General features: G+C 43.2%; 1 protein-coding gene across 8 annotated transcripts in view; it reads right to left on the bottom strand.

Annotated features, from left to right (window-relative positions):
- Positions 1 to 14,365: 14,365 nt before the first annotated feature.
- dacha (dachshund a) overlaps positions 14,366 to 25,104 on the bottom strand; it is a 130,440-nt gene continuing 119,701 nt past the window's right edge. For 7 of the 8 annotated variants that reach the window (XM_064980889.1, XM_064980888.1, XM_064980892.1 and 4 more), the window contains 3 exons: positions 22,036 to 22,182; positions 20,863 to 20,928; positions 14,366 to 15,693 (listed from right to left, as the gene is read on the bottom strand). In XM_064980889.1, the coding sequence (XP_064836961.1) occupies positions 15,656 to 15,693; positions 20,863 to 20,928; positions 22,036 to 22,182 (251 nt within the window). In that variant the 3' untranslated portion in view covers positions 14,366 to 15,655. The remainder of the gene's footprint in view (positions 15,694 to 20,862; positions 20,929 to 22,035; positions 22,183 to 25,104) is intronic. The other variant, XM_064980895.1, reaches the window with a different exon arrangement.

Here is a 25,104-nt window from a genome sequence, read left to right as displayed (position 1 = left end):
TTATTCACATCCATAAACACACACACACACACACAACACACACACACAACACACACACACACACACACACACACACACACACACACACACACACACACACACACACACACACACACACACACACACACACACACACACACACACACACACACACACACACACACACACACACACACACACACACACACACACACACACACTATAATCCCAGGCACAGTTCACTGAGCTGACATTCTCACAGCTATCCCCTCCCTCTCTCTTCTCTTCTCACACACATACCCACTGAGTGTTCTGTATTTATATCACACTCAATGTGTTCATTCTTTTTACAATAATAGCTCTAACTTGCAGTATCCATGTTTGTCCATTTCGGGAAATGTTGTTCGCTTGGCATTTTCTCACAGACTGTACAAAACTTATTTAAGGCAAATTCATCATTGCCAACACAATTTAGCAGCCTATCCGGTCCCCAACTCTTTGCTGAACAGACACGTTCCCTTTCTGGCTAGTGAATTTTTTAACAGACGCCGGTTGCGTTCTCCTTTACAAACGTGTGGTTTAACAGAATTGTATTGGTATTTACACAGCCACTGAATGATTCTTAGACTTTTCACTTTAAATGTATGTCGAGCAACAACCAATGATTGCAAAGTTAAACAAGGACTACTTTTAACAATTTCCACAGAAAATGTTACTAAGATAAATTTACTTGAAGAACAGTGCAGTGCAAAGTTTGGTAACAGAATGATGGTTCATGCTGTTGCTGCCGTCATTCTGTTACCAAACGTTGCATCCGCACTGTTCTTCAAGTAAATGTGTTTTTGTAAAATGTTCAATGGAAATTGTTAAAAGTTGTCCTTGTGCATAGAGTTGTATGGTGTGTTTGACTTCGCAATCATTGTTTTCCATTTGACATATACATTTTAAAGTGAAAAATTTGAGTCTCAACATCCTTCTATTTCCGTGGAATTGCCCATGTACAAAAGGAATGAGCTGAAGCACTAAGGCCAGAGAAATGAACAATTAAACTGAAGCCACATTGATTTTAGAGAAAGAAGTATGACATAGACAGACATAGAGATGCAAGCTTCAATAGTACCGTAAAAAGATACATTCACATTTGTTCTGAGATGAAAAGAAAACAAGGACTTCATCATGTGTTTCACATTGCATTTATTTTCATTTCAAATACACGCTGCACTTGCCCTACATAAAATAACCATTATACTATGCAAGCAGATGGTGTTGACAATGTTGAAAGACATTATTACACAGAAAATACATGTAATATACTGTACATATAATGAAAACACAAATGTACGTGTTCTATATCCACTCAAGAGGAAGATCAGCATGGTGAGGATGTCAGCATTTCCAGAGCTAAGCCAGAGCCTGTGGAGTAGGCTGTGGAGAGCAGGTCATCGTGGGTAATTAGCAGAGATAACAAAGGAGCAGGTCAGTGAGACATGGTGTAATATATTGTTGGGCCTGGGACAGGCATGTGCCCCACAGTCCTATCCCATTATTAATGGATGACCTTTGCAGATATTTAGTGGTCGCCGAGCAAAATTAACATCTCCCTTTGTTGGTGTCATTTCCCCAAAAATGATTGAGCTGGTTGATAAAGTTGGAATATTCATTTTTTTCACGAGAGCCTTTATCGAAAGGAAAGAAAAGTAGAACAAAATGTGTTGTTTTACTTCCTGGATTTGCCACTTGTGCTGGCACTGTCCTATAGGACAATAGTGTAGCCTACAGGTGAAGGCAATGGCAAAATAAACTCCAGTTCGTTGGCCCTGCCTAGCGACTCCTCTGTTATTGTTGTTGTTGTGTTGTTTATGGAGAGTAAATTATTCTGGCTGTATAAACAAAATGTTCATAGCTACGGATTGTCTCCAGAACTGGCCAGACACCATTTGCTCACATCCACTTCAAAAGGCTGAAAAAAAAGCTCTTTCCACGTGGTTTACTACAGAGTCTTGTTAAGGGAATGTGTACAGTAAAATGGCACTTCAAAGGTGCACCACTGCTGACTGTCTTGAAAGCGGCAGGATTGTTTTGAGTTTTACTGCCCTGTTGTAGGTTATTAATCCTCAGCGCACCTCACTAAATCTTAATTAGTCTGATGATAAAAAAAGAAGGAAAAGCTAAACAAGATCACAAGGGGCACTCTCGTCAAGAAACCTGCCAAATTATTCCCTGTTAAACGCTCATGCAGTGTAGTTTAGCACTCCGTTCCTTTACTTACTGGCTACACTTGGACTTCTGTGGTTCAGCTCTACTATAGAGGCTGCTGAGGGGAGGACGGGCTCATAATAATGGCTGGAATGGAGTCAATGGAATCAAATCCCAAAAATCTAATCAAATGTATTTATATAGCCCATCGTACATCAGCTGATATCTCAAAGTGCTGTACAGAAACCCAGGCTAAAACCCCAAACCGCAAGCAATGCAGGTGTTGAAGCACGTTGGCTAGGAAAAACTCCCTAGAAAGGCCAAAACCTAGGAAGAAACCTAGAGAGGAACCAGGCTATGAGGGGTGGCCAGTCCTCTTCTGGCTGTGCCGGGTGGAGATTATAACAAAATATGGCTAAGATGTTCAAATGTTCATAAATGACCAGCATGGTCAAATAATAATCACAGTGAACAGGTCAGGGTTCCATAGCCGCAGGCAGAACAGTTGAAACTGGAGCAGCAGCACGGCCAGGTGGACTGGGGACAACAAGGAGTCATCATACCAGGTAGTCCTGAGGCATGGTCCTAGGGCTCAGGTCCTCCGAGAGAATGGTATCAAACACATGAAAACCAGATGTTTTATGAGTTCGATACCATTCCATTGATTCCATTCCAGCCATTACTATGAGCCCGTCCTCCCCAATTAAGGTGCCACCAACCTCCTGTGATGAAAATAGACTCACCTTGGTTCCCACTCTCCAACTGGGACAGAATATGTCAAATCCCTGCTTTTTGACTTATGATCATGTATAACGCTAAAACTTACATCTGAGACACTTTTTCGTACTACTGGCATGCCCTTTTAAATCCACTTCCTTCTTCTGTTATCTAGAAGAAGGAAGTCATCTGAATAAACTAAGGACAATATTTTGTCATGGGTTTGGCACCGTGCTAAAAATAGGAGACAGAGGCACTTATTGGAGGCACATCGTCTGCTCCTCGTTTTGACATCAAACGCTTGTTTTGGAAAGCCCCACCCCATCCACTCCCATACTCCAGTCAAACGGATGGTGTGGACGTAGTCAAAGCAGAAACTGAGCATCCAAGAACAATAGCCTGGAATATGTACACCTCCTCAAATGGCCCTAAAGATAACATGTCATTGCATTGGGTGCCCTGCACTGTTTTCTTGAGCACCGGTCACAAAGATGATGACTGAGTTGTAACATCTTCCAAGTTGTAATATCGCCCAAGAATCAGAAATAGAGGTGGATGTGCCATTCAACCATCATCATCCTTCCATACTCATGGCCCATATGAGAAAGGTGAGAGTATGATGCAGATATTAGTAGTAGTGGTGTTACCTTGGACAGAACACAAACTGTCCCCTGCAACTTTGCTGCTGGTACTCTCAAGGGACAGCTGTCACATGTCCTTCTCTCAGACATCACGTTGTTGACTGAAGATTTCCCCCCCCCCTCAAATAGCCTCCTCTCCAAAAATATTTTTATATATATGGAATGGCTGCACATGAAATCATCTCGTGTGCCTCCGGAGAGGAAGTGTTCTTGGGCCAAATCAGTGCGCTCAGCATCGTCCTCCTCCCCGTCTCTGTAACGTGTATTTTTATACATCTCGTGAGAAAGCTGCTTGAGAGCTCTTAATGCATTTTCCATGATTAGTTTGAGGGCGGGAAAGTCTTTGGAAACAGTCCTGCGTTGGAGTCGATCGGGAAGGTGGAGTGGAGTTCATGGAAATGTGACGGTGGGCTAATGCGTTGTCTGTGTCATTAGCAAGCCAAATACATGGCTCCAGAACTATTATCAAGGAACCATATTGTTTCTTATCATTGTGTTGTTTCGTAAAACCCCAAATGTAGATGAACTGGGGTGAGAAAGCATCACCTTCCGGTCTGATAGACCTTACGGCAGATCAACGGTGCAAAGCAGAGTATGGGAAATGATTTGGGAACATCTTTGTTCGTTTCTAAAGTCCCTTGGCGTTAAACAAGTAATATTTGAACTGTACAGCTCATCATAGTTAGGGGACCTGGAGGCGTCCTCAGCCAAGTTGTGGTGGGGGCGACGGCCGGGCGGGGCAGACGCTGTCCACCGCTCCTCAGGGACAGATGGCAGATAGGCGTTAATGCGCTGCTGAAACACTGCCTGACAGCCCTGGCATATGCCACCCGCTAATTATGGGGGTTCCCACCCCCACATGCTGTTTACTCATCACTCATTGACTTCTGTATGTTCTGTGGACATGCCATTGCATGTTTTCATCTCCGAGATCACAGGACAGAGCAATGAGATCAGAACCTTGCTCATACCCCTGTCCTCCGTTCATTCAACTCTGAGGGGACGGAGGAAGAGGGAGAGAGAGGGAGGTTGTGGTTAGGTAGTCCATATTAGGTTGTCTCCTCTGTATTGTACTCATTGTAGTTGATGGCCGCTCTCTCTTGGTCCTGCAAACTGAGTCTCAATGAGCGATGAGTAAGGAGGAGGCGAGGGTGAGTTCCAATAGCAGGGATGAGGAGCGGACATGGGCCTCTGTGGCCATTCTAGTTGGGACCTGTTCCACTGGGCAAGCAGCCTCCTCAGGAGCTGATCAATAATAGATGAAGTCTGCCAGACACACAGCATCAGCAGATGGGGGGGGAGCACAATGCTGGGTTGTCGGGGAGACATATGTGCAGACGCCAACCCCCATTCCACATCCAGAGTGGGACCCACCGTCAAGCTGCTGCCCCATGTAGCTCCCTCACTAAGTAGGTACAGACTGCAATTCCACCACTGATGAAATAGGAGCCCATGTATTCCAATGCATGATCCAAGTGGTCCTATTTCATCATCATCCCTCAATAACTTCAAGCGAAGACTGGGGCTCAGCCTGATGAACCAAACTACTCAGTAATCTCCTCCATATGGACTAACTCTCACACACACATTTAAACAAAACAAATATATGTATTTTTGTGATTGCTGATCAATTCATGTATACATTTATAATTAGTAGGTGTTGTTATCTGTTTTAACAAACCTTTTTTAATTTGTGCACTTATGTATCGTATATCGTTTTTTTGTGGTGTGGTTTTCATTTAAGCCCTTTGGCTTCAAACCACACTTTAAAAAAATATTTTTTATATATTTTCTTTTCTTCTGTGCAATAAATTGAACTTAAACAAAAACTGTGTTTCAATTGATCTCGCGCAGCCTCCCTAAAGGTATGGACACTAATCAGTATTGATACAAAAATGTAAAAAGTCTGTGATGTGGATAGGTGATGAGTTTATTACATAGACATGAGGAGGAAGGTAACACTGCAAGGCTATGTGGGCTTTGCTTGTGAAAGTGTCAGCTATCTCATTATTGTCCGCTGTTTAATCTCCCGAACCAACCAGTTCGTCTCCACAGTGAATGCAAACCAAGACCATCCGTCAATATTGTCAGGACTGAATCAGTCCTGGAAAAACGTGTGGACTGGGCAGGATTAGTGTCCTCCTTGACACCATATTTCGACTGACGCTACGTCTCATAGTTGATTGGGATTTCGTCTGATGATGCGGTCATGCAAATCAGTTTCGATTTGAAAAAATATCTTTGGGTTCTCGTGCATGCCGGAGGGCGAAAGTCACTGTCTCCCACTGACCTGACTGACAGACAGACTGACAGAAAGACAGACAGATCTCTCCTCGTAATGATCATACTTCCTGCCAAAAAAGCCTCGCCTGGAAGAAAAAGTTGCAGGATGTCTGGAAAGATGTTTAGATAAAGCAGGAAAGGTCCACAGAGACAAAAGATAGACAAAATGTGGTGAACCGGTTAACATCATTTTGAATACACACACTTACAGTAGCTATGTACCTGAACCGTATAGCATGGTGGTCAATGTTGAATCCTCATCAGTTACCCACTCTGAGGTATACAATATGCTGATGATATCAAGAAAGCAAGTGTAGTCCATAACCAAGGTGTTTAGGTGTGACAGCTAAATAGTTGGCCATCTGAAGAAGAGTCCCTCACTGGCTAAATCTCAAGGGTCTAACGCTGCCTCTCTCCCAGTAAAAACACTCCAGGCAGGATATCCAGCCAGGCCTTAGAGGAGTGAACAGAGCGGAGAGAGGAAAGCCCTCTCTTCTCCAGAGCTGCTGACCAGAGCGTTATCGCCTGCAGACATCTCCGCCGGGCCAGCAGGCTTGTTCAAACCATTCCCATCTACTGAGTGGGAGAGCAGGAATAAACACGTGTTAATATGGTGGGAAGGCTGGTTGGAGAGTGTTGGTGCTGTTTGGTTTTGTGGTGATGATGTCATTTATCACAGGGTGACAGCCGCATACAACGCACTGGGAACCAGGGGCCGTTCCAACCCACTGTCCCGCCATATCAGCTCTTTGTGAGAATGTATAACGGAGAAGTGCAGGCCAAGTCGTTCTTCACGCTCCCAGATCGCTCCGGTGTACAGAGACCTGCACGCACGTACACACACCTGCACGTACACACACTATAGAACACGAATAAAATGTGCAACATAAACTTGTGAAAATAAATATTTTACTTGGACACTTCACACATGCACCCGTGCACGCACGCACGCATGCACGCACACACACACAGAGACTAAAACAAGAGGGCAACATCATACATACTGTAGATGTACTGTCATAGGCCCATGTCTGGAGTGTATAATCTCTTTCTTTTGCAAGCAAAGGTTTTTTTTTTTTTTTACAAAAAACATAGAAAGGTCAAACTCTTCTCCCCTGTCCCTTTTCCAACTCGGTGTGTAAAGGTGTGTGTGCGTGTGTGTTCTCTGGGAAATAGTAGGCCTACAGTGTGTGATTCATGCTTCTGAGAGCAGCGGGATGCGACTTGACATTTTCCTGCTGTGGTGTAGCCCAATTCTGGCTCCATGCTTCATTACATGGCGTTCCCCATACGAGGGCCGACCCAGTAAAAATAGCCTGGACTGGTTCAAGTGAGAGAAAAATAAAGTGAACATTAGCACACTTCAGGTGCCCTTTGCCATCCTCGACCTCACCTCTCATAACTGAAACTTGAATTCAGTCATTCTCAACACACAGCGTGTACAGGCAAAGACACACACACAAAGGAATGACCTAAACACGTTGTTCTTTTGCAAATTCCCATCCAACCATTTTGGCAGTCTCTAATGTGGAAGAGACATTTCTATCAACAGCTTTATTATAATGCAGTCACCCTCCCGTTTGTAGTTGAGATCTAATCTGTAAATCATTAACGTGGGGATGTTTGTCTGCTCCAAATGGATAAACAAACTACAGTAAACAGCTCCTCCATTACCTCATCTACTCACTTATTGGGGGGGGGGTAACTAGAGAGGAAACATTTCTAGACTGCTTTCTCTTCAAAATCCACACACCTATTATTCACTATTCCGTCTAGTAATGAAATTTACTGGCTGTTTTTTAATGGGGCCTGAAGGTAATCATTAGTTCCAAAGACACCCTGTAGACAGGCCCTTCAGTGGGCTGCTTTTCAAAGCTTTATCTGCTTGTGTTTATTTAAAGTTAAATGGCCTCAATTTAGTGCTAAAAAATGTTTTCAATGGCATGACAAAAACAACGGGTGGTTTGGTATTGTTTTACCTTTATGTCTATAGTGTGTGTGTGTGTGTGTGTGTGTGTGTGTGTGTGTGTGTGTGTGTGTGTGTGTGTGTGTGTGTGTGTGTGTGTGTGTGTGTGTGTGTGTGTGTGTGTGTGTGTGTGTGTGTGTGTGTGTGTGTGTGTGTGTGTGTACATGTCCGTTGGTTTGTGTGTGTGTGTGTGAGAAGAAAATATAAGGAACACATGACATTATAGGTGTGGGGAAACAATCTGCCCACTGTAAATATCGCACCACAAACCAGCCACAGACACTTGTGCTGAATTGTTGTACAGTCTCTGAATGGTGATGTCTCATGGGACTTATTTCTCCCCAAGCAATGACTGAAGACAATCTGATCCCTCCTCTGTCTCCCAGGCCTCCTCCCAGGCCTCCTCCCAGGCCTCCGTACACCAGACCAGTAGGGAGACAGCTGAGACAGCTGTGGTGTGGCGTTGGCTGGTTGGAGGATATAACATGTGCCAATGCATCCAATTAAACCATTTCCCTTTGCCAAAGTCCATCTCTCTCATTCCACTATGAACCATTATCTCGTGGTGGAGACTGGGTAGGCATGGCACCAATGGGAGGAGAATTAGTGAGGCGAAACATGTTCTTGATCATTATTTACGCATGCTTTATCTTGTTTTGAGGACGGATTGACAAGTTATATAATTAAATTGAAATTCCAATGCTGCCTCTGCCATAATTCCAATCTAATTTCAGAACTTGTCAATAAGGCTGGGGTTTTGGTCAACAATAAAGTAGATATGACCCACTGGGCACAATCTGGTTGAATTAATGTTGTTTCAATGTACACTGAACAAAATAATAAATGCAGCATGTAGTGTTGGTCACATGTTTCATGAGCTGAAATAAAAGATACCTGAAATTTTCCATATGCACCAAAAGCTTATTTCTCTCAAATTTTGTGCACAAATTTGTTTACATCCCAGTTAGTGAGCATTTCTCCTTTGCTAAGATAATACATCTGACGTGTGGTATATCAAGAAGCTGATTAAACAGCATGATTATTACACAGATGCACCTTGTTTTGGGGACCACAAAAGGCCTCTCTAAAATGTGCAGTTTTGTCACACAACATAATGCCATAGATGTCTCAAGTTTTAAGGGATCGTGCAATTGGCATGCTGACTGCAGGAATGTCCACCAGAGCTGTTGCCAGATAATGTTATGTTCCTTTCTCTACCATAAGCCACCTCCAACGTTGTTTTAGAGAATTTGGCAGTTCGTACAATCAGCCTCACTATCGCAGACCACGTGTAACCACACCAGCCCAGGACCTCCACATCTGGCCACTTCACCTGCGGGATCGGCTGAGACCAGCCACCCGGACAGCTGAAGAAATTGTGGGTTTACACAACCAAAGAATTTCTGTCAGAAATCGTCTCAGGGAAGCTAATCTGCGTGCTCGTCGTCCTCACCAGCGTCTTGACCTGACTGCAGTTTGGCTTCGTAAAGTTCCGTGGGCAAATTCTCACCTTTGATGGCCACTGGCATGCTGGAGAAGTGCGCCCCTCACGGATGAATCCCGGTTTCAGCTGCAGACAGCGTGTATGGCGTCGTGTGTGCGAGCGTTTTGCTGATGTCAACGTTGTGAACAGAGTGTCCCATGGTGGCGGTGGCATTATGGTATGGGCAGGCATAAGCTATGGACAATGAACACACTTGCATTTGATCTATGGCAATTTGAATGCACAGAGATACCGTGACGAGATCCTGAGGCCCAATGTCGTGCCATTCATCCCCCGCCATCACCTCATGTTTCAGCATGATAGTGCATGGTCCCATGTCTAAAGGGTCTGTACACAATTCCTGGAAGCTGAACATGTTCCAGTTCTTCCAAGGCCTGCAATACTCACCAGACGTGCCACCGATTGAACATGTTTGGTTTGCTCTGGATCGTCGTATACGACAGCGTGTTCCAGTTCCCACCAATATGCAGAAACTTTGCACAGTAATTGAAGAGAAGTGGGACAACATTCCACAGGCCACGATCAACAATCTGATCAACTCTATGTGAAGGAGAACATTGTTTTTAAGGTATCTGTGACCAACAGAGAAATCTGAAATCCATAGATAAGGGCCTGATTAATTAATTTAAATTGACTGATTCCCTTATATGAACTGTAACTCAGTAAAATCTTGGAAATTGTTGCATGTTGCTTTTATATGTTTCTTCAGTGTAATTTGTCAAGGTATTGTGACGTGGAAGCTATGCAGAAAATACATTGGATTTGCAAGAAGTCACGCACAGTTGTTTTAGAGGTGACATTTCAACCACAGGTTTATGTCATCATGGTAACCAATTTTCAACATACACAAACCTTGTATAAAATATGTTGAATTTGTACCTTTTGAAACAACATCAGATCTTCAACGTTATATCCACTATCATTAAAAATATATAGGCTGGGATGCATCTCCTACTGGAGAGATGATCTATTCACAGTTATCCATTTGGTCTCTCATCCAAGGTTTTAACCATGCCCAGCTTAGATATTTGTCACTGACTTCTACCAATATGCTGTGGTGACAATGATTATTGAGAGATCTCTTAATACCTAAATAGATTCACTGTTGCTATCGAAGTCATTCCAAAGGGTAGGTTTAACAAATTAAATGTAACCATACTTTATAAGTCCTATATGATCAATGATACTATTTAGGCCACAGTCGAAGTCGGAAGTTTACATACACTTAGGTTGGAGTCATTAAAACTCGTTCTTGTTCTTGTTAACAAACTATAGTTTTGGCAAGTCGGTTTGGACATCTACTTTCCGCATGACACAAGTAATTTCTCCAAAAATTGTTTTCAGACAGATTATTTCACTTATAATTCACTGTATCACAATTCCAGTGGGTCAGAAGTTTACATACATTTAGTTGACTGTGCCTTTAAACAGCTTGGAAAATTCCAGAAAAGGATGTCATGGTTTTAGAAGCTGCTGATAGGCTAATTGATATCATTTGAGTCAATTGGAGGTGTACCTGTGGATGTATTTCAAGGCCTAACTCCAAACTCAGTGCCTCTTTGCTTGACATCAGTGGAAAATCAAAAGAAATCAGCCAAGATCACAGAAAAAAAATCGGGTTCATCCTTGGGAGCATTTTCCAAATGCCTGAAGGTGCCACGTTCATCTGTACAAACAATAGTACGCAAGTATAAATACCATGGGACCACGCAGCTGCCATACCTCTCAGGAAGGAGACACGTTCTGTTTCCTAGAGATGATTGTACTTTGATGCGAAAAGTGCATATCAATCCCAGAACAACAGCAAAGGACCTTGTGAAGATGCTGGAGGAAACAGGTGCAAAAGTATTTATATCAACAGTAAAACAAGTCCTATATCGACATAACCTGAAAGACTGCTCAGCAAGGAAGAAGCCACTGCTCAAAAACCGCTATAAAAAAAGCCAGACTACAGTTTGCAATTGCACATGGGGACAAAGATCGTACTTTTTGGAGAAATGTCCTCTGATCTGATTAAACAAAATAGAGCTGTTTGGCCATAATGACCATTGTTGTGTTTTGAGGAAAAAGGGAGATGCTTGCAAGCTGGAGAACACCATCCCAACTGTGAAGCACGGGGGTGGCAGCATCATGTTGTAGGGATGCTTTGCTGCAGGAGGGACTGGTGCACTTCACAAAATAGATGTCATCGTGAGGAGGAAAATTATGTGGATATATTGAAGCAACATCTCAAGACATCAGTCAGGAAGTTAAAGCTTGGTGGCAAATGGGTCTTCCAAATGGACAATGACCCCAAGCATACTTCCAAAGTTGTGGCAAAATGGCTTAAGAACAACAAAGTCAAGGTATTGGAGTGGCCATCACAAAGCCCTGGCCTCAATCCCATAGAAAATGTGTGGGCAGAACTGAAAAAGCATGTGCGAGCAAGGAGGCCTACAAACCTGACTCAGTTACACCAGCTCTGTCAGGAGTTGGGCCAAAATTCACCCAACTTTTTTGTGGGAAGCTCGTGGAAGTCTACCCGAAACGTTTGACCCAAGTTAAACAATTTAAAGCCAATGCAACCAAATGCTAATTGAGTGTATGTAAACTTCTGACCCACTTGGAATGTGATGGAAGAAATAAAAGCTGAAATAAATCATTCTCTCTGCTATTATTCTGACATTTCACATTCTTAAAATAAAGTGGTGATCCTAACTGACCTAAAACAGGGAATTTTTACTTGGATTAAATTGTGAGAATTGTGAAAAACTGAGTTTAAATGTATTTGGCTAAGGTGTATGTAAACTTCTGACTTCAACTGTATATGTAGTATTTATGAAGTCATCAACAATTCAAACCAGGGTTCAACTTAAAATAGACAATACATATAGGTCTATAGGGTTTCAAGCTTCAGTTTGGTCTCCATCTCAACCAAAAAAATCTAAGTTAAAGAATTAATCAAATCAAAATTAATTTAAATCCATATCACGGAAGAGATACACGTTCAAATGTAAAGGTCATTTCTGATGTAGCCAACATATGCATCGTTTACCGTGAATGCAGTCTCCGCAACTGCGGGAACATTGCCTGTCAATCGCACTTTAAAGTGGATTTTCTGCGCTACGGATTGAATAGAGCCCAAAGTCAGTGGCACAAAATATATGTCTCCTTCAAATGTTGATATTTGGTTGCATTGACAACCATACACAATTCAACATCACTTTTGCAATACAGTGCATAGCCTAGTAGCATCTCGATAAGTTAAGAGTTTATATGTTGGATTCACGTCTCCAACTAAACCAACAATAACAGTTAAACAACAGGACTAAGCCAGTGTCTCAGGTGAAACTATCCAAGCATTAGATCTTCTTCAAATGTGGATATTTGGTTGTGTTATCAACCAAACATAATTCAATATGACTTTTGTAATACAGTTAAGGCTATCTTACAAACTTATGTTACACATTTTAAAGTTAAATAAATACTTGTAAACACTTCCATGGCCACATTTTGAGTGTACTGCAACTATGTATGTCTTCTTATGTAATCATAGAAAGTCTTGATGTTCACGATAGCATGCAAAGGTCAGTGGAGCTCTTCACAATTGTCAGAATCATGAACAGCATTGATCACTTGAACTTTTGTACTTTTAATGTAATCTCAACCACAATCCAGGCCAGTTGGTTCGGCTATTAGATGAAGCAAACTGATAACACATTAACATTAAGCTGTTGTATAAAATGCAGAATATCTGACATTGTGTTCCCATTTGAACTTTGGTGTGCTTTCAAATGGTTTAAAATCGCAGTGATAACACATTGGGAATTCCAAAAACTTCTGGCTGTCTTTTTGAGTGTGTAAATAAAGGCTGAAATATTACCCAAATGTCCATGTTGAAATGACTGGGTGTACCAAGTGGGGAGTGCTTGTCAATTCCCGTATCGTCAGTCGCCGCTGCTGACAACTGTGGTGTATACACCGTGTATCTCAGCTCATTTCAATGCATTTGATTATTGATTTCTACTGTATTGATTTGAAGCTGTCAGGTGGGAACAGACTTTTGTATTTCTCCCCGTTTGTGTTTCCGTCACAGCCTCATCACCATCTCTTCACACGCGGGCCGGTGACCCTGAGGAACGACATCTGAGAGATGGTGAACATGCGAAAACAGCTTTGGTTCACTTGTCAATACTGGAGTAGAGCGCTAACCCAAGGAGAGCCTTGTGCAAGTAGAAACCAGGCTGTGTTCCAACACCGTGTATTGATGACAGGCAATCGTTCAGGGCTACAGTGGCAAGATCTGTCCAAACAATTCCTCTGCAGAGAGGTTAAGTGACATCGATCCAGGTTTCCGCTCATATTTCATCCCAGAGACCAATATTCTTAATTGACATGGATCTGCTGTTATGGATTACGCTCGAAGAAAAAGAGTGAGCGTGGAAGAAAAAAAAAATGCACCTGCCCCACAAGTCAAGGTCGCAACTCCTTGTTTGATTCCCCTCTCCTTGTTAGTGTTAATCAAATCCTATGTTTTATAATGAAAATAATGCAAATTTTCCATTTTAATTCCACTGATCAAATAGCCCTCTACAGCAATTGTCTTTTCATTAAAGAAATCACTGATCATTAATTAAGCATTTTGACTACTTTACATAAAGCTTTAAGTGAGGAAGGGCAATCAGAAGCAGATCAAACGACCTGTCTCTAATTGAAGTGCAAAGCACCCCCTCTTCCCTCCTCCTCGTCCTTCCAGTAAGGCTCTCTGCCGGAAAGTCCACAGGACTCCCCCAGGGCTCCTTCACTCCTCACACCATGGGACTATAGCTGGCCGCTCTCCATCACTCTCTCTTTGCCTCACCCTCCCAAAAGGTTCTCAACTCAACGCACTAGAAGAAATACGCTTTAATGCGGCACTCACTCACGCAGGGAGAATCATTTCTTTGGAGGTGTGGTGTTATTGCTACCTCAGACAGACCCCCAGCAAGCAGTGAAACAGAGGACACAGAAAACGTCAACAAAACACCTCTGAATCTAGAACTTTATTACTAAAAACCAAACCAAACCAACAAAAAAAAAACGAACAAATCGACCACGATGTCCAGAAGTATGTTTTATTGTTTTTGTGTTATGTGCAAGGCTGTGATGTGATACTATTATCATTAAAACAAGGTCAACAATTTTAGATAGCTGCCTGGTTGTGATCATGGTAATAATGAAATTCCCCAAAATTCTTTAAAAATATATTTAAATTGGCAGCTTTTTTAAACCAGCAAGTGTAACTTTTTACCAGTGTCGTATCTACATGCATGCTTGCATCGGATGTGCATTGGGGTATTTCATTTTACTTTCGTTTTTTTTTTCTCACTAAAAATGTATCCACTTTATTACGACGTCAGAATAGCAAACGCTAAAGCATTTTTTTTTTAAATGTCTAAAAACGAAGGGGGGGGGATAAACAGAACAGGGGTTACTGTAATACTGTATTTATAACAGCAATAGAACCTTTGAACTGAACACAGCAACAGAGAAACCTTTACAGGAGGAAGGGCTCTATAGGATAGAACTCAATATCTCTTTCTTTGTATCCAGACTGAGCTTTGAGTAAAACACACTTAAAATAAACACTGGAACAATGCAGTTCAGGGAGCGGACACATTTCTAAGTCAACAGACAGTAGTGACATTTTTCAACAATACCCCCCCCCCCCATCCACCCCGGAAAAAAGAGGGGAAAAGCGTAGAAATTCAGAAACCATTTGAGTCCCTTTTACTTGATGATGAACGGGATAGAAGAAGAGAAGCACATTTTTGTCTTGAATTTGACATTTCATATCCTCCTTCAGACTTTTGAGCTTTAGGAAGATATGATCCTATATATGCGCTGCAAGACTTGTGCTATTGGGGCATTGGAGGAATCAACAACTAATAACGAGAATAATAATAGCAATAATAATTCATAACAATAATAATAACGAGAGGAAAATCGGCTTGGAAAGAAATAGAGTAGAGAAGGAGGATAGGCTTCTGTATGTGCTTCACAGGGAGTAGAGAGAAATCCAAGACAGTTTTATTTTCAATGGTCCTTACTTTTTTCTCTCAAAGAGGGTAGAACAAAAGTAGTCAAAACAAGTAAAATAGAGGGATTTTTTTTACAAGTAGCTGAAGTGAGATGATGGGGCAGCAATAAGTGGCACTCCAGTGTTGCCTCTCGCCCCACCACACCCTCTCTGCAGTCCTGTACATGAGTTTCAGGGGATGGTTTTGGGGATCCATTCCTCCCTCCAGTCATCCCTCTTCTCCACTCGTCCTCTCCCAGCCAAGGGCTCTGTCTCTGGGGAAGCCTGCAGCGACAGCCCTGGGCCAGGTCTAGAGAAGCTGGAGGTCTCTCTCAGTACATTATTGGAGGCTTGGTGTAGGGTCTGTTCTCTGTTACGGAAACAAAGAAACATCAGTTAATCAAGTGCTCCATCCACCCATCTTTACTCAGTGTCATACTGCAATTTTGTAGCTAATCTCAAGCTATTCTACCTTTTGCCATAAGGCGGAGAGAAAATGTTGCTGTTTTAAAGCTAATTTCGTGCAATTCTACACATTTTGCCATAACCCAAAACACAACCAAAACAATCGCAAATGCATCCAACAAGATTGTATAATCAATAACAAGCTTGATGTAGTCAATAACTAAACATTTGACTACTTTAATACACTAAACATAGATACAGTACATGAAGTGCTTTCATTTCGAAACAGTAAAACGGATATGTAATGAAAATACCCTCAAATAAAAGCTGACATTCTGTAGTGTTGTCTCATATGAAACATTTCATATCAAATCCAAAATGCTGGAGTATAAAACCAAAAGTACAACTTTTAACTTCACTGTTCAAAGGGGAGTGTAAATAAAGATGTTTCTCGAGGAAAGTTGTTTACTCTCCAAAGTGTGTATATGTCTCAAATCATGTGAAATTGAGTTTGTGATTTCTCAACTTTTCCACAAGCACGAGAACAAAAGTTCAAGAGCAACCAATGGATTTAGTATCTCCTTTAATCAAATGTGCATCAGGAATAATATGGGTGATTAATCATTTAGTGTTAGTTGTCAACAGGAGGGGACAGCTTGAAAGAAAAACAGCTGGATAACGAAGTGACTGGAGTCAGCAGCTGCATGTTAATCTCTACATGGTAGTAAACCCCCGTCAGCTCCTCTCACTGGAGACAGAGACAGAGAGAGAGAGAGAGAGACAGAATGGGCAATCGCTGTGCTGTGCTAAGGAGAGTGGTTCTGCATGTTTGAAATGGGTTCTGGGAAAATAGAAAATATGACGGAACATCATCAAGAAGTGGGGGTGGGGGGGGGGCAATGTTTGGTGGTGTTGGAGGACGAGGCCCAGAAAGAGAGGAAAGGATGGTGATGTGCTGTCTGTACTGTCAAGACGAGAAGAGAAACCCTTCCTGGTTCTCTAATTGTATTCCAATGTCAATATGTAACATTCGTTCTATCTGTTATGTTTAACCCTTCGCAGGGCAGTGTGAATCGAATAGATGTGTGGAGGGAGAATGGGTGGTTTGTGTATGTTGCAGCACCTCTGGGAGCCCTCCTCAGCAGCTCAATCCATATTTAACACGGCTTTGGCCCTCTGGCCCCATTCTTTTCTGCATAGACTGCAAACTGGCTAATTACAACATATCTGGGACTGCCATAAAGCTTCACCTTGATAGTTCCTGCTTGCTCTTTTTTCATTGGGTTGCCAATTAGTGAGTTGCAAACTTTGGAAATGAATGGTACCTAAGGGTCTCATTTGCTGTATGTACAGCACGTGTTTGGAACTAAAGCAGGTTATGAGATTTCGAGTTATTTGGGGGTAGATTATTCATGTAGCTGAAGATGCTGAGCCGTTTGTTTAAGGAACAAGTGGTTGTGATAGGAGCCAGACTGAAGCCAGGAGTGTGTTGGTGTAATAACACCTTGAGTGTTGAGGTCCTCATCTATCCTTTCTGGGTCCTTGCCTTTGATTACTTTCTCCTGCCCCCCCCCCCCTCTCTCTCTCTCTCTTACTCTCCCCCTCTTCTCTTAATCGGCTTGCAAAATGATGTCACCTCCTTTTGTATTCAGCAGTTTCTGTTACCTCCACTCATCTTGATTAATAAAACAGACGCGGGTCGGCGTAATAGGCCGTAACACACAGAGGAACCTGAGAAAGCGTAAAAAGCTTTTAGGCCCAGAAGTGGGATCTCAGCAAGGACAATCAAACCTAATGAAATCAGTTGTCAGTGCTAAGCTTGCAAAACTGTGAAGTCCAACTTGGGAGTGAAGCGAGGTGTAATTAGATTCCTCCCAGTGTAATGGATAAATGCGGTGGGCTGCGGGGGTGGAGGGGCCGGACAACACACTCCTGACTGGAGCTCTTAAGCCCCTGTGGGAGAGAGTCAGTCGGCTCCCTGTCCCCAAACAGCCAGGAGCTCCAGGAGAGGCCCCACGTGCCCAGCCACAGCATCCCCACAGACAGACACCTCTGCTGGGCATGGCTAGTAGTGGGGCGATGGACAGGCTAGTGGACTGGAACTGGACGAACACACCACATCAGCATGGGATTCCAAGCTGGCACAGTTGAAACAGAGCTTATTTTAATAGCACTGTAACTCAGATTGATTGCTACATAGTGAATGCAATCATTGATAGGTAGGAGGGGGATACGATCTAACGATGCTTTCATAATGGTACCTCAGATCTAATCAGCCAGTCGTGATGAGGCTTGAATGCAATATTACTAAGATAATTATCCTTTAAAACTTTGGCCAAAGGAAAGTCCTTCAATGCAAACAGAAGAAGCATAGGAATAGGATAGATGTACCCGAAACTTTGGCCAAAGGAAAGTCCTTCAATGCAAACAGAAGAAGCATAGGAATAGGATAGATGTACCCGACCCGTTTTAAGCAGTAACACAGGAATTCATGGTTTTTGGGAAAAGGTCTTCAAATGTAATTGAAAACTCCTGTTGCTGCCTGTTGCTGTGGACGGTGCCCGACCACTCCAGAGCATGACCGAAGGTAGGGAATGATTATAGTGTGACAGTGTCACCCATGCCTCTCTCTCTCTTCCTGTGCCCTGTGGAGGGCAGTGGAGCGTGAGGGAAGGTGTGCCGTCTGTCTCTCACGTGGCCGTTGGCAGTTCTCCCTGCTGCCCTAAAGGTCAGGAACGCCACGGCCCCATAATCCCCTTCTCCACACTGTCATTAGTAACGGACAAATACGTGGATTTACAAGGCTGAATGTCAGATAATTATGTGTTGCGATAGGAAAACACAACAGTAAGTGGGATTAACAATGAAATCCTAAAGTGCTGGCTAGCACATAGCCAGCCTTGAAACATGTCTGTGAACCAGTATGTCTGCGCCCTTGGCGTTATGGTTACGACTTGAGGTTTTAGCTCTGAGAGGGGCTCCATATTTCGATAATCCTGACCAAGACCGCAGATTTCAACTCAGACGACCCTCTCACCTCACCCTACAGATGACCCCCTCACACTGATAATGAACCCTGTCCTTAGAAAAAGCAAATCCCCCCCCCCCCCGCGGAGTAGCCTATTGATACGAGGGGAGGAGGGCCTTAACATTCCGCTGCGTGGCGATGCTGTCAGAAGCAAGAAAAATGGAGAGCCCTTTATTTGCAGACTGTGAAATTGGCTCTGAGAAAAACAATCTCCACCTTCTCATCTCCACTGAAACACTTTGCAGCACACTCACCGGATGTTCTGTAAACATATGTATTTATTCACCTATCGCAGCCCACATTTCAATAAGACGTAGGGCAGAGTGTCTTTAATTCGCCTTCAGACATGTTGATAATAGGTTCCATTTATCAAACAGAGCTTCAGCTGCGTTTTAGGGGGATCGGATGGGAGGGCGGAGGTGGAGAGGCAGGGGGTTCCACAAACAAAACTCGGAGAGAATGGAAGCGTGAAACGCATATGCAACAACATCAGTTTGTAATCTTATTCCGAGGGGTGGGAGTCTTCAAAGAGGCCCAGGCGGAGAGCGGAGTGCTGACGGAGAGAGAGAGAGAGAGAGAGAGAGAGGGAGAGAGTCTCTCTGGTTTGTGTTTGCTGTTGGTCACAAGGTACTATGAAGAGGCACTAAGGCCCATGTGTGGAGCAGGTGGAGGCCACAACGTCTCCCCAACCTCATCAATCCCCTAACGTTGACCTCCAAATGTGAGGGTACTTTCCAACATTAACAAGTTCATCTGAACGGTACTTTGTGGCGCACATATTGTGGTTTTATGACGATATTAGGAAATGGAGAGATATACCAAGCCCCTGTACCTTCACCATGCTACCTCGCCCCCTAGCTCTGGTAATATCCATGTATGAATATCTTCCATCCAGGGTTCTAATGTGATGCTCCCAGAGAAGTGCACCGCCAACTACACCGGGGTCACCTTTTACTTGTAAAAATGTCCATTCTTCAATGCCTTAACCTTACTTATGTTTGTCTTGTGTAACTGCCAGCTTTTCTATGAGAGCTGGAAATCTTTTATATGATAATGTGACGTCTGTCAAATTGCGCCCTGCAATCCACTGTTTTAAAATGGAGTATGAAGTAGGAGATGTCAAACATGCACTACCACTCGGTCACTTTATAAATATGCATTCTTTAATGCTTACCTGTGCTTGTCCTGATTGCGTCCCCTGCCAAAACCCCCCAAAAATGGTCCGTGAAATGACGGGCTGCTCCTTCTCCGTTCACAAACAACGTCGCGTAAAAATGCTACTTTTATTTTTTTTTCAAACAAAGGATATATCAGCACCCAAATGAAAGCTCTCAGTTACACAGGACAAATATAGGGACACGGTAAGAATGAAAGAATGGACACTTTTTGACAAGTGTCGACTGATAGTGACTTCATGTAGTTGGCGGTACACACTTCTTGGAGCATCACAACTTAACTCCGTAGATGACGTTATATACTGAGTGTACAAAACAGGAGCACCTTCCTAACATTGAGTTGCACCCCCTTTCCCCTCAGAACAGCCTCAATTCGTCGGGGCATGGACTCTACAAGGTGTCGAAAGCATTCTACAGTGGTGCTGGCCCATGTTGACTCCAATGCTTCCCTCGGTTGTGTCAAATTGGCTGGATGTCCTTTGGGTGGTGGACCATCCTTAATACACACAGGAAACTGTTCAGTGTGAAAGACCCAGCAGCGTTGCATGTCTTGACACACTCAAACCGGTGCGCCGGGCACTTACTACCATAACCTGTTCAAAGGCACTTAAATATTTTGTCTTGCCCATTCACTATCTGAACGGCACACATACGCAATCCAGGTCTCAAGGCTTAAAAATCTTTATTTATTTAACCTGCCTCCCCTCCCCTTCATCTACACTGACCGAAGTGGATTTAACAAATGACATCAACAAGGGTTTTCACCTGGAATCACCTGGTCAGTCTATGTCATGGAAAGAGCAGGTGCTCCTAATGTCTAGTACACTCAGGTGTATCAAACACAGGAGCTAAGTCATAGCTACCTGACCCCCCCTCCCCTAGATCCCAGAGACTGAGAGGGAGCTTGAACCAAGGGCGTGCTAATGCTTACCCTGTACAGCCGAGTTCTCCTGCTGGCTGCCGTTATGCTCCGGCTCAACCTCTGGTATCACTGCCTCTGAAATGGAACACAACCGTCAGTTAGGGCTGCTACATCTTACCTATCTAGCCTACATCTTACCTATCTAGCCTACATCTTACCTATCTAGCCTACATCTTACCTATCTAGCCTACATCTTACCTATCTAGCCTACATCTTACCTATCTAGCCTACATCTTACCTATCTAGCCTACATCTTACCTATCTAGCCTACATCTTACCTATCTAGCCTACATCTTACCTATCTAGCCTACATCTTACCTATCTAGCCTACATCTTACCTTATCTAGCCTACATCTTACCTATCTAGCCTGCATCTTACCTATCTAGCCTGCATCTTACCTATCTAGCCTACATCTTACCTATCTAGACAGTCTCCGGTGTAAGAACATATACCAGGTGGAGGAGAAATTCTATCCAAGAGACAAATGATGTTTTAAGTGTGTGTGTGTGTGTGGGGGGGGGGGGGGGGGCTTATCTGGGATCGTACGGAAACGGGGATAAGATTGAGATAGGTTTTCTGCAAATAGCATGAGAAGTAGCCTGATTGTTCACACAATAATGTATTAGCCCCAACAACGTCAGATGAAAGAAAACCCAATGCATTTCTTCTAATAAATGCATGTTTAATCAGCCTTGGAAATAATTGCTCTGCCCTCTGAAATGTTTGCAGATGTGTGCTGTGCTCTTGATTCCGTTCCCCCCCTCCCCCTTCTCTGCTCCTGGTACGATATTCAGAAATAAACAACTGAAAATGAGGAGCTATCAAAACAATTTGCCGTTTTAAGCGTTTGCATTTACAGCGTTTATGATAAGTATCTGTATCCATTTCCTCCCAGGGCAACAATGCTAATACGCTGGAAGTGATAAGCGCTAGGACCGCTGCGCTGTAGACATGAATGAAAATATCTGCGTTGCTTTACAGAGAAGAATGAGGAAGACAAGTACTGGATTTTAAAAAAAGAGATTGGGGGGGGGTGAGAGAGGGAGATGGAAAGGGCATGGGGAAAGAACTTAAGAAATGGGATATATAACGGGATGAGAAAGATTGAAAAAATATAATAAAACTAGATGAAAGGAGAGTTAAAGAGGCGAGGAGCAGGAGAGGCGAGTATTGAGGCCTACCGTTGAGACTCATGCAGAGGTTCTCTGGGGAGGTGGCCGTTTTGAGGGCCTGCTCCACCTGCTCCCGACGCTTGGACTCAAACTCCAGAGCCTCCTGCAGTTTCCTCTTAGCCTTCTTCTCCTTCTTCAGGCGCTTCTGGATGGTGGCTGCACAGGGACAGAGGGATGGAGAGGGGGAAAGATAGCCAGTGAGTTGACAGGCTCACATCGACTGAGTCAAACTGAGAAAAAGAAACATTGCGTCGGTGAATCCTTAGTGCTGCCTCACCAGTACTACAACAGCTAGCCTAGCTGCGCCAGCCTAGCTTAGCCTAGCCCAGAGTCTCCAGTTGGCAGCTCTTGGGGGTGCCGATACTTCCCAAATTAACAGCCAAATAAAAAGCGTGTTCCCAGTAAAGAGGAACGAACGGCACCATGCAGAAGCACCAGCTCTGCCCTGTCTAACTCGGAGCTGCTAACACCTCTAATTACACACAGCTGATTGGACAAATCATCACTTTACTGCCTCTCTATTAAAATACACATTTGAATAACAGGCAATGAAATAACAGCCATGGTTAATAGATAATCAGTGTCTGTACATATTGTTGGAGTTGTTACCGAGACGACTAATTGCCTTAATTTCTTGGCCGGGGTTGAAGATGCACAACTCAAATCTAAATCAGACACGGGTGTGTGCCAAGTCCAGTATAGACCCAAGCCCATATTCCTTTGACTGGATTTTGATTTACTGTATGTATATATTCATGTATTCATTCCCACTGCCAGATCTCTTTCTCTCACTCAATTCAATGGGGCTTTATTGGCATGGGAAACGTGTTTACATTGCCAAAGCACGTGAGAAGGAAAAAAAAAACAATAGGCAAAAGTGAGAAGACACGAAACAACATTTACGACAAACCACCAGACAATGAACAGTAAACAAAGGTTTAAAAATGCGAAAGACATTTCAAGTGTTATATTATCAGCTACGTACAGTGTTTTAGCAATGTGCAAATAGCTGTGGTATGAATAGTAGTGGAGGATGAATAAACAGATGAATATGTGGTTTGTGTTCCACTGGTTGCCCTTTTCTCATGGCAACGGGCAACACATCTTTCTGCTGTGACTGCACACTGCGGTATTTCGCCTGACAGATACGGGAGTTTATCAATGTTTGATTTGTGTTCAAACTCTTCGTGGGTCTGTGTGATCTGGGGGAAATGTGTGTCTCTAACGTGGCCACACATTTGGGCAGGAGGTCAGGAAGTGCAGCTCAGTTTCCACCTCATTTTGTGGGAAGTGTGCACATAGCCTGTCTTCCCTTGAGAGCCAGGTCTGCCCACAGCGGCACCGAGTCTGTACATAGTTACATAGGATTTTCTTGATTTTTGGTTCAGTCACAGTGGTCAGGTATTCTTCCACTGTGTACTCTCGGGTTTAGGGTCAGAGAGCATTCCAATTTGCTATGTTTTTTGGTTGACTCTTTCCAGTGTGTCAAATACTGTAGTTCTCTTTTTGCTTTCTCAAAATTTGGTTGGGTCTAATGTTGTTGCTGTCCTGGGGCTCTGGTTGTGTTTGTGAACAAAGCCCCAGAACCAGCTTGCTGAAGCTGCTCTTCACTAGGTTAATTTCTCTGTAGGTGAGGGCTTTGTGGTGGAATGTGTGGGCATCGCTTCCTTTGAGGTGGTTGCAGAATTGAACATCTCTTTTCTGGATGTTGATGACTAGTACAGTGATAACTAGCGGGTAAAGTCCTCATTCTGCTATGCAGGCATTGATTGGGGTTTTGCATTGTACACAAAGTACAGTGCCTTGCGAAAGTATTCGGCCCCCTTGAACTTTGCGACCTTTTGCCACATTTCAGGCTTCAAACATAAAGATATAAAACTGTATTTTTTGTGAAGAATCAACAACAAGTGGGACACAATCATGAAATGGAACGACATTTATTGGATATTTCAAACTTTTTTAACAAATCAAAAACTGAAAAATTGGGCGTGCAAAATTATTCAGCCCCCTTTAAGTTAATACTTTGTAGCGCCACCTTTTGCTGCGATTACAGCTGTAAGTCGCTTGGGGTATGTCTCTATCAGTTTTGCACATCGAGAGACTGAAATTTTTTCCCATTCCTCCTTGCAAAACAGCTCGAGCTCAGTGAGGTTGGATGGAGAGCTTTGTGAACAGCAGTTTTCAGTTCTTTCCACAGATTCTCGATTGGATTCAGGTCTGGACTTTGACTTGGCCATTCTAACACCTGGATATGTTTATTTTTGAACCATTCCATTGTAGATTTTGCTTTATGTTTTGGATCATTGTCTTGTTGGAAGACAAAACTCCGTCCCAGTCTCAGGTCTTTTGCAGACTCCATCAGGTTTTCTTCTAGAATGGTCCTGTATTTGGCTCCATCCATTTTCCCATCAATTTTAACCATCTTCCCTGTCCCTGCTGAAGAAAAGCAGGCCCAAACCATGATGCTGCCACCACCATGTTTGACAGTGGGGATGGTGTGTTCAAGGTGATGAGCTGTGTTGCTTTTACGCCAAACATAACGTTTTGCATTGTTTTGCATTGTTGCCAAAAAGTTCAATTTTGGTTTCATCTGACCAGAGCACCTTCTTCCACATGTTTGGTGTGTCTCCCAGGTGGCTTGTGGCAAACTTTAAACAACACTTTTTATGGATATCTTTAAGAAATGGCTTTCTTCTTGCCACTCTTCCATAAAGGCCAAATTTGTGCAATATACGACTGATTGTTGTCCTATGGACAGAGTCTCCCACCTTAGCTGTAGATCTCTGCAGTTCATCCAGAGTGATCATGGGCCTCTTGGCTGCATCTCTGATCAGTCTTCTCCTTGTATGAGCTGAAAGATTAGAGGGACGGCCAGGTCTTGGTAGATTTGCATTGGTCTGATACTCCTTCCATTTCAATATTAAACGCTTGCACAGTGCTCCTTGTGATGTTTAAAGCTTGGGAAATATTTTTGTTCCAAATCCGGCTTTAAACTTCAGAATTTTGCAATTGAGTGTTTGTCCCATTCTGTGAATTCTTGGTTGCTGAGTGCACCCCAGACCTCACAACCATGAGGGG

Source organism: Oncorhynchus masou, chromosome 12 (genome assembly GCF_036934945.1).
Source record: "Oncorhynchus masou masou isolate Uvic2021 chromosome 12, UVic_Omas_1.1, whole genome shotgun sequence".
Lineage (NCBI taxonomy): Eukaryota > Metazoa > Chordata > Actinopteri > Salmoniformes > Salmonidae > Oncorhynchus > Oncorhynchus masou.
Note: the sequence above shows the minus strand (reverse complement) of the source record. Positions and strands in the feature narration are given on the sequence as shown.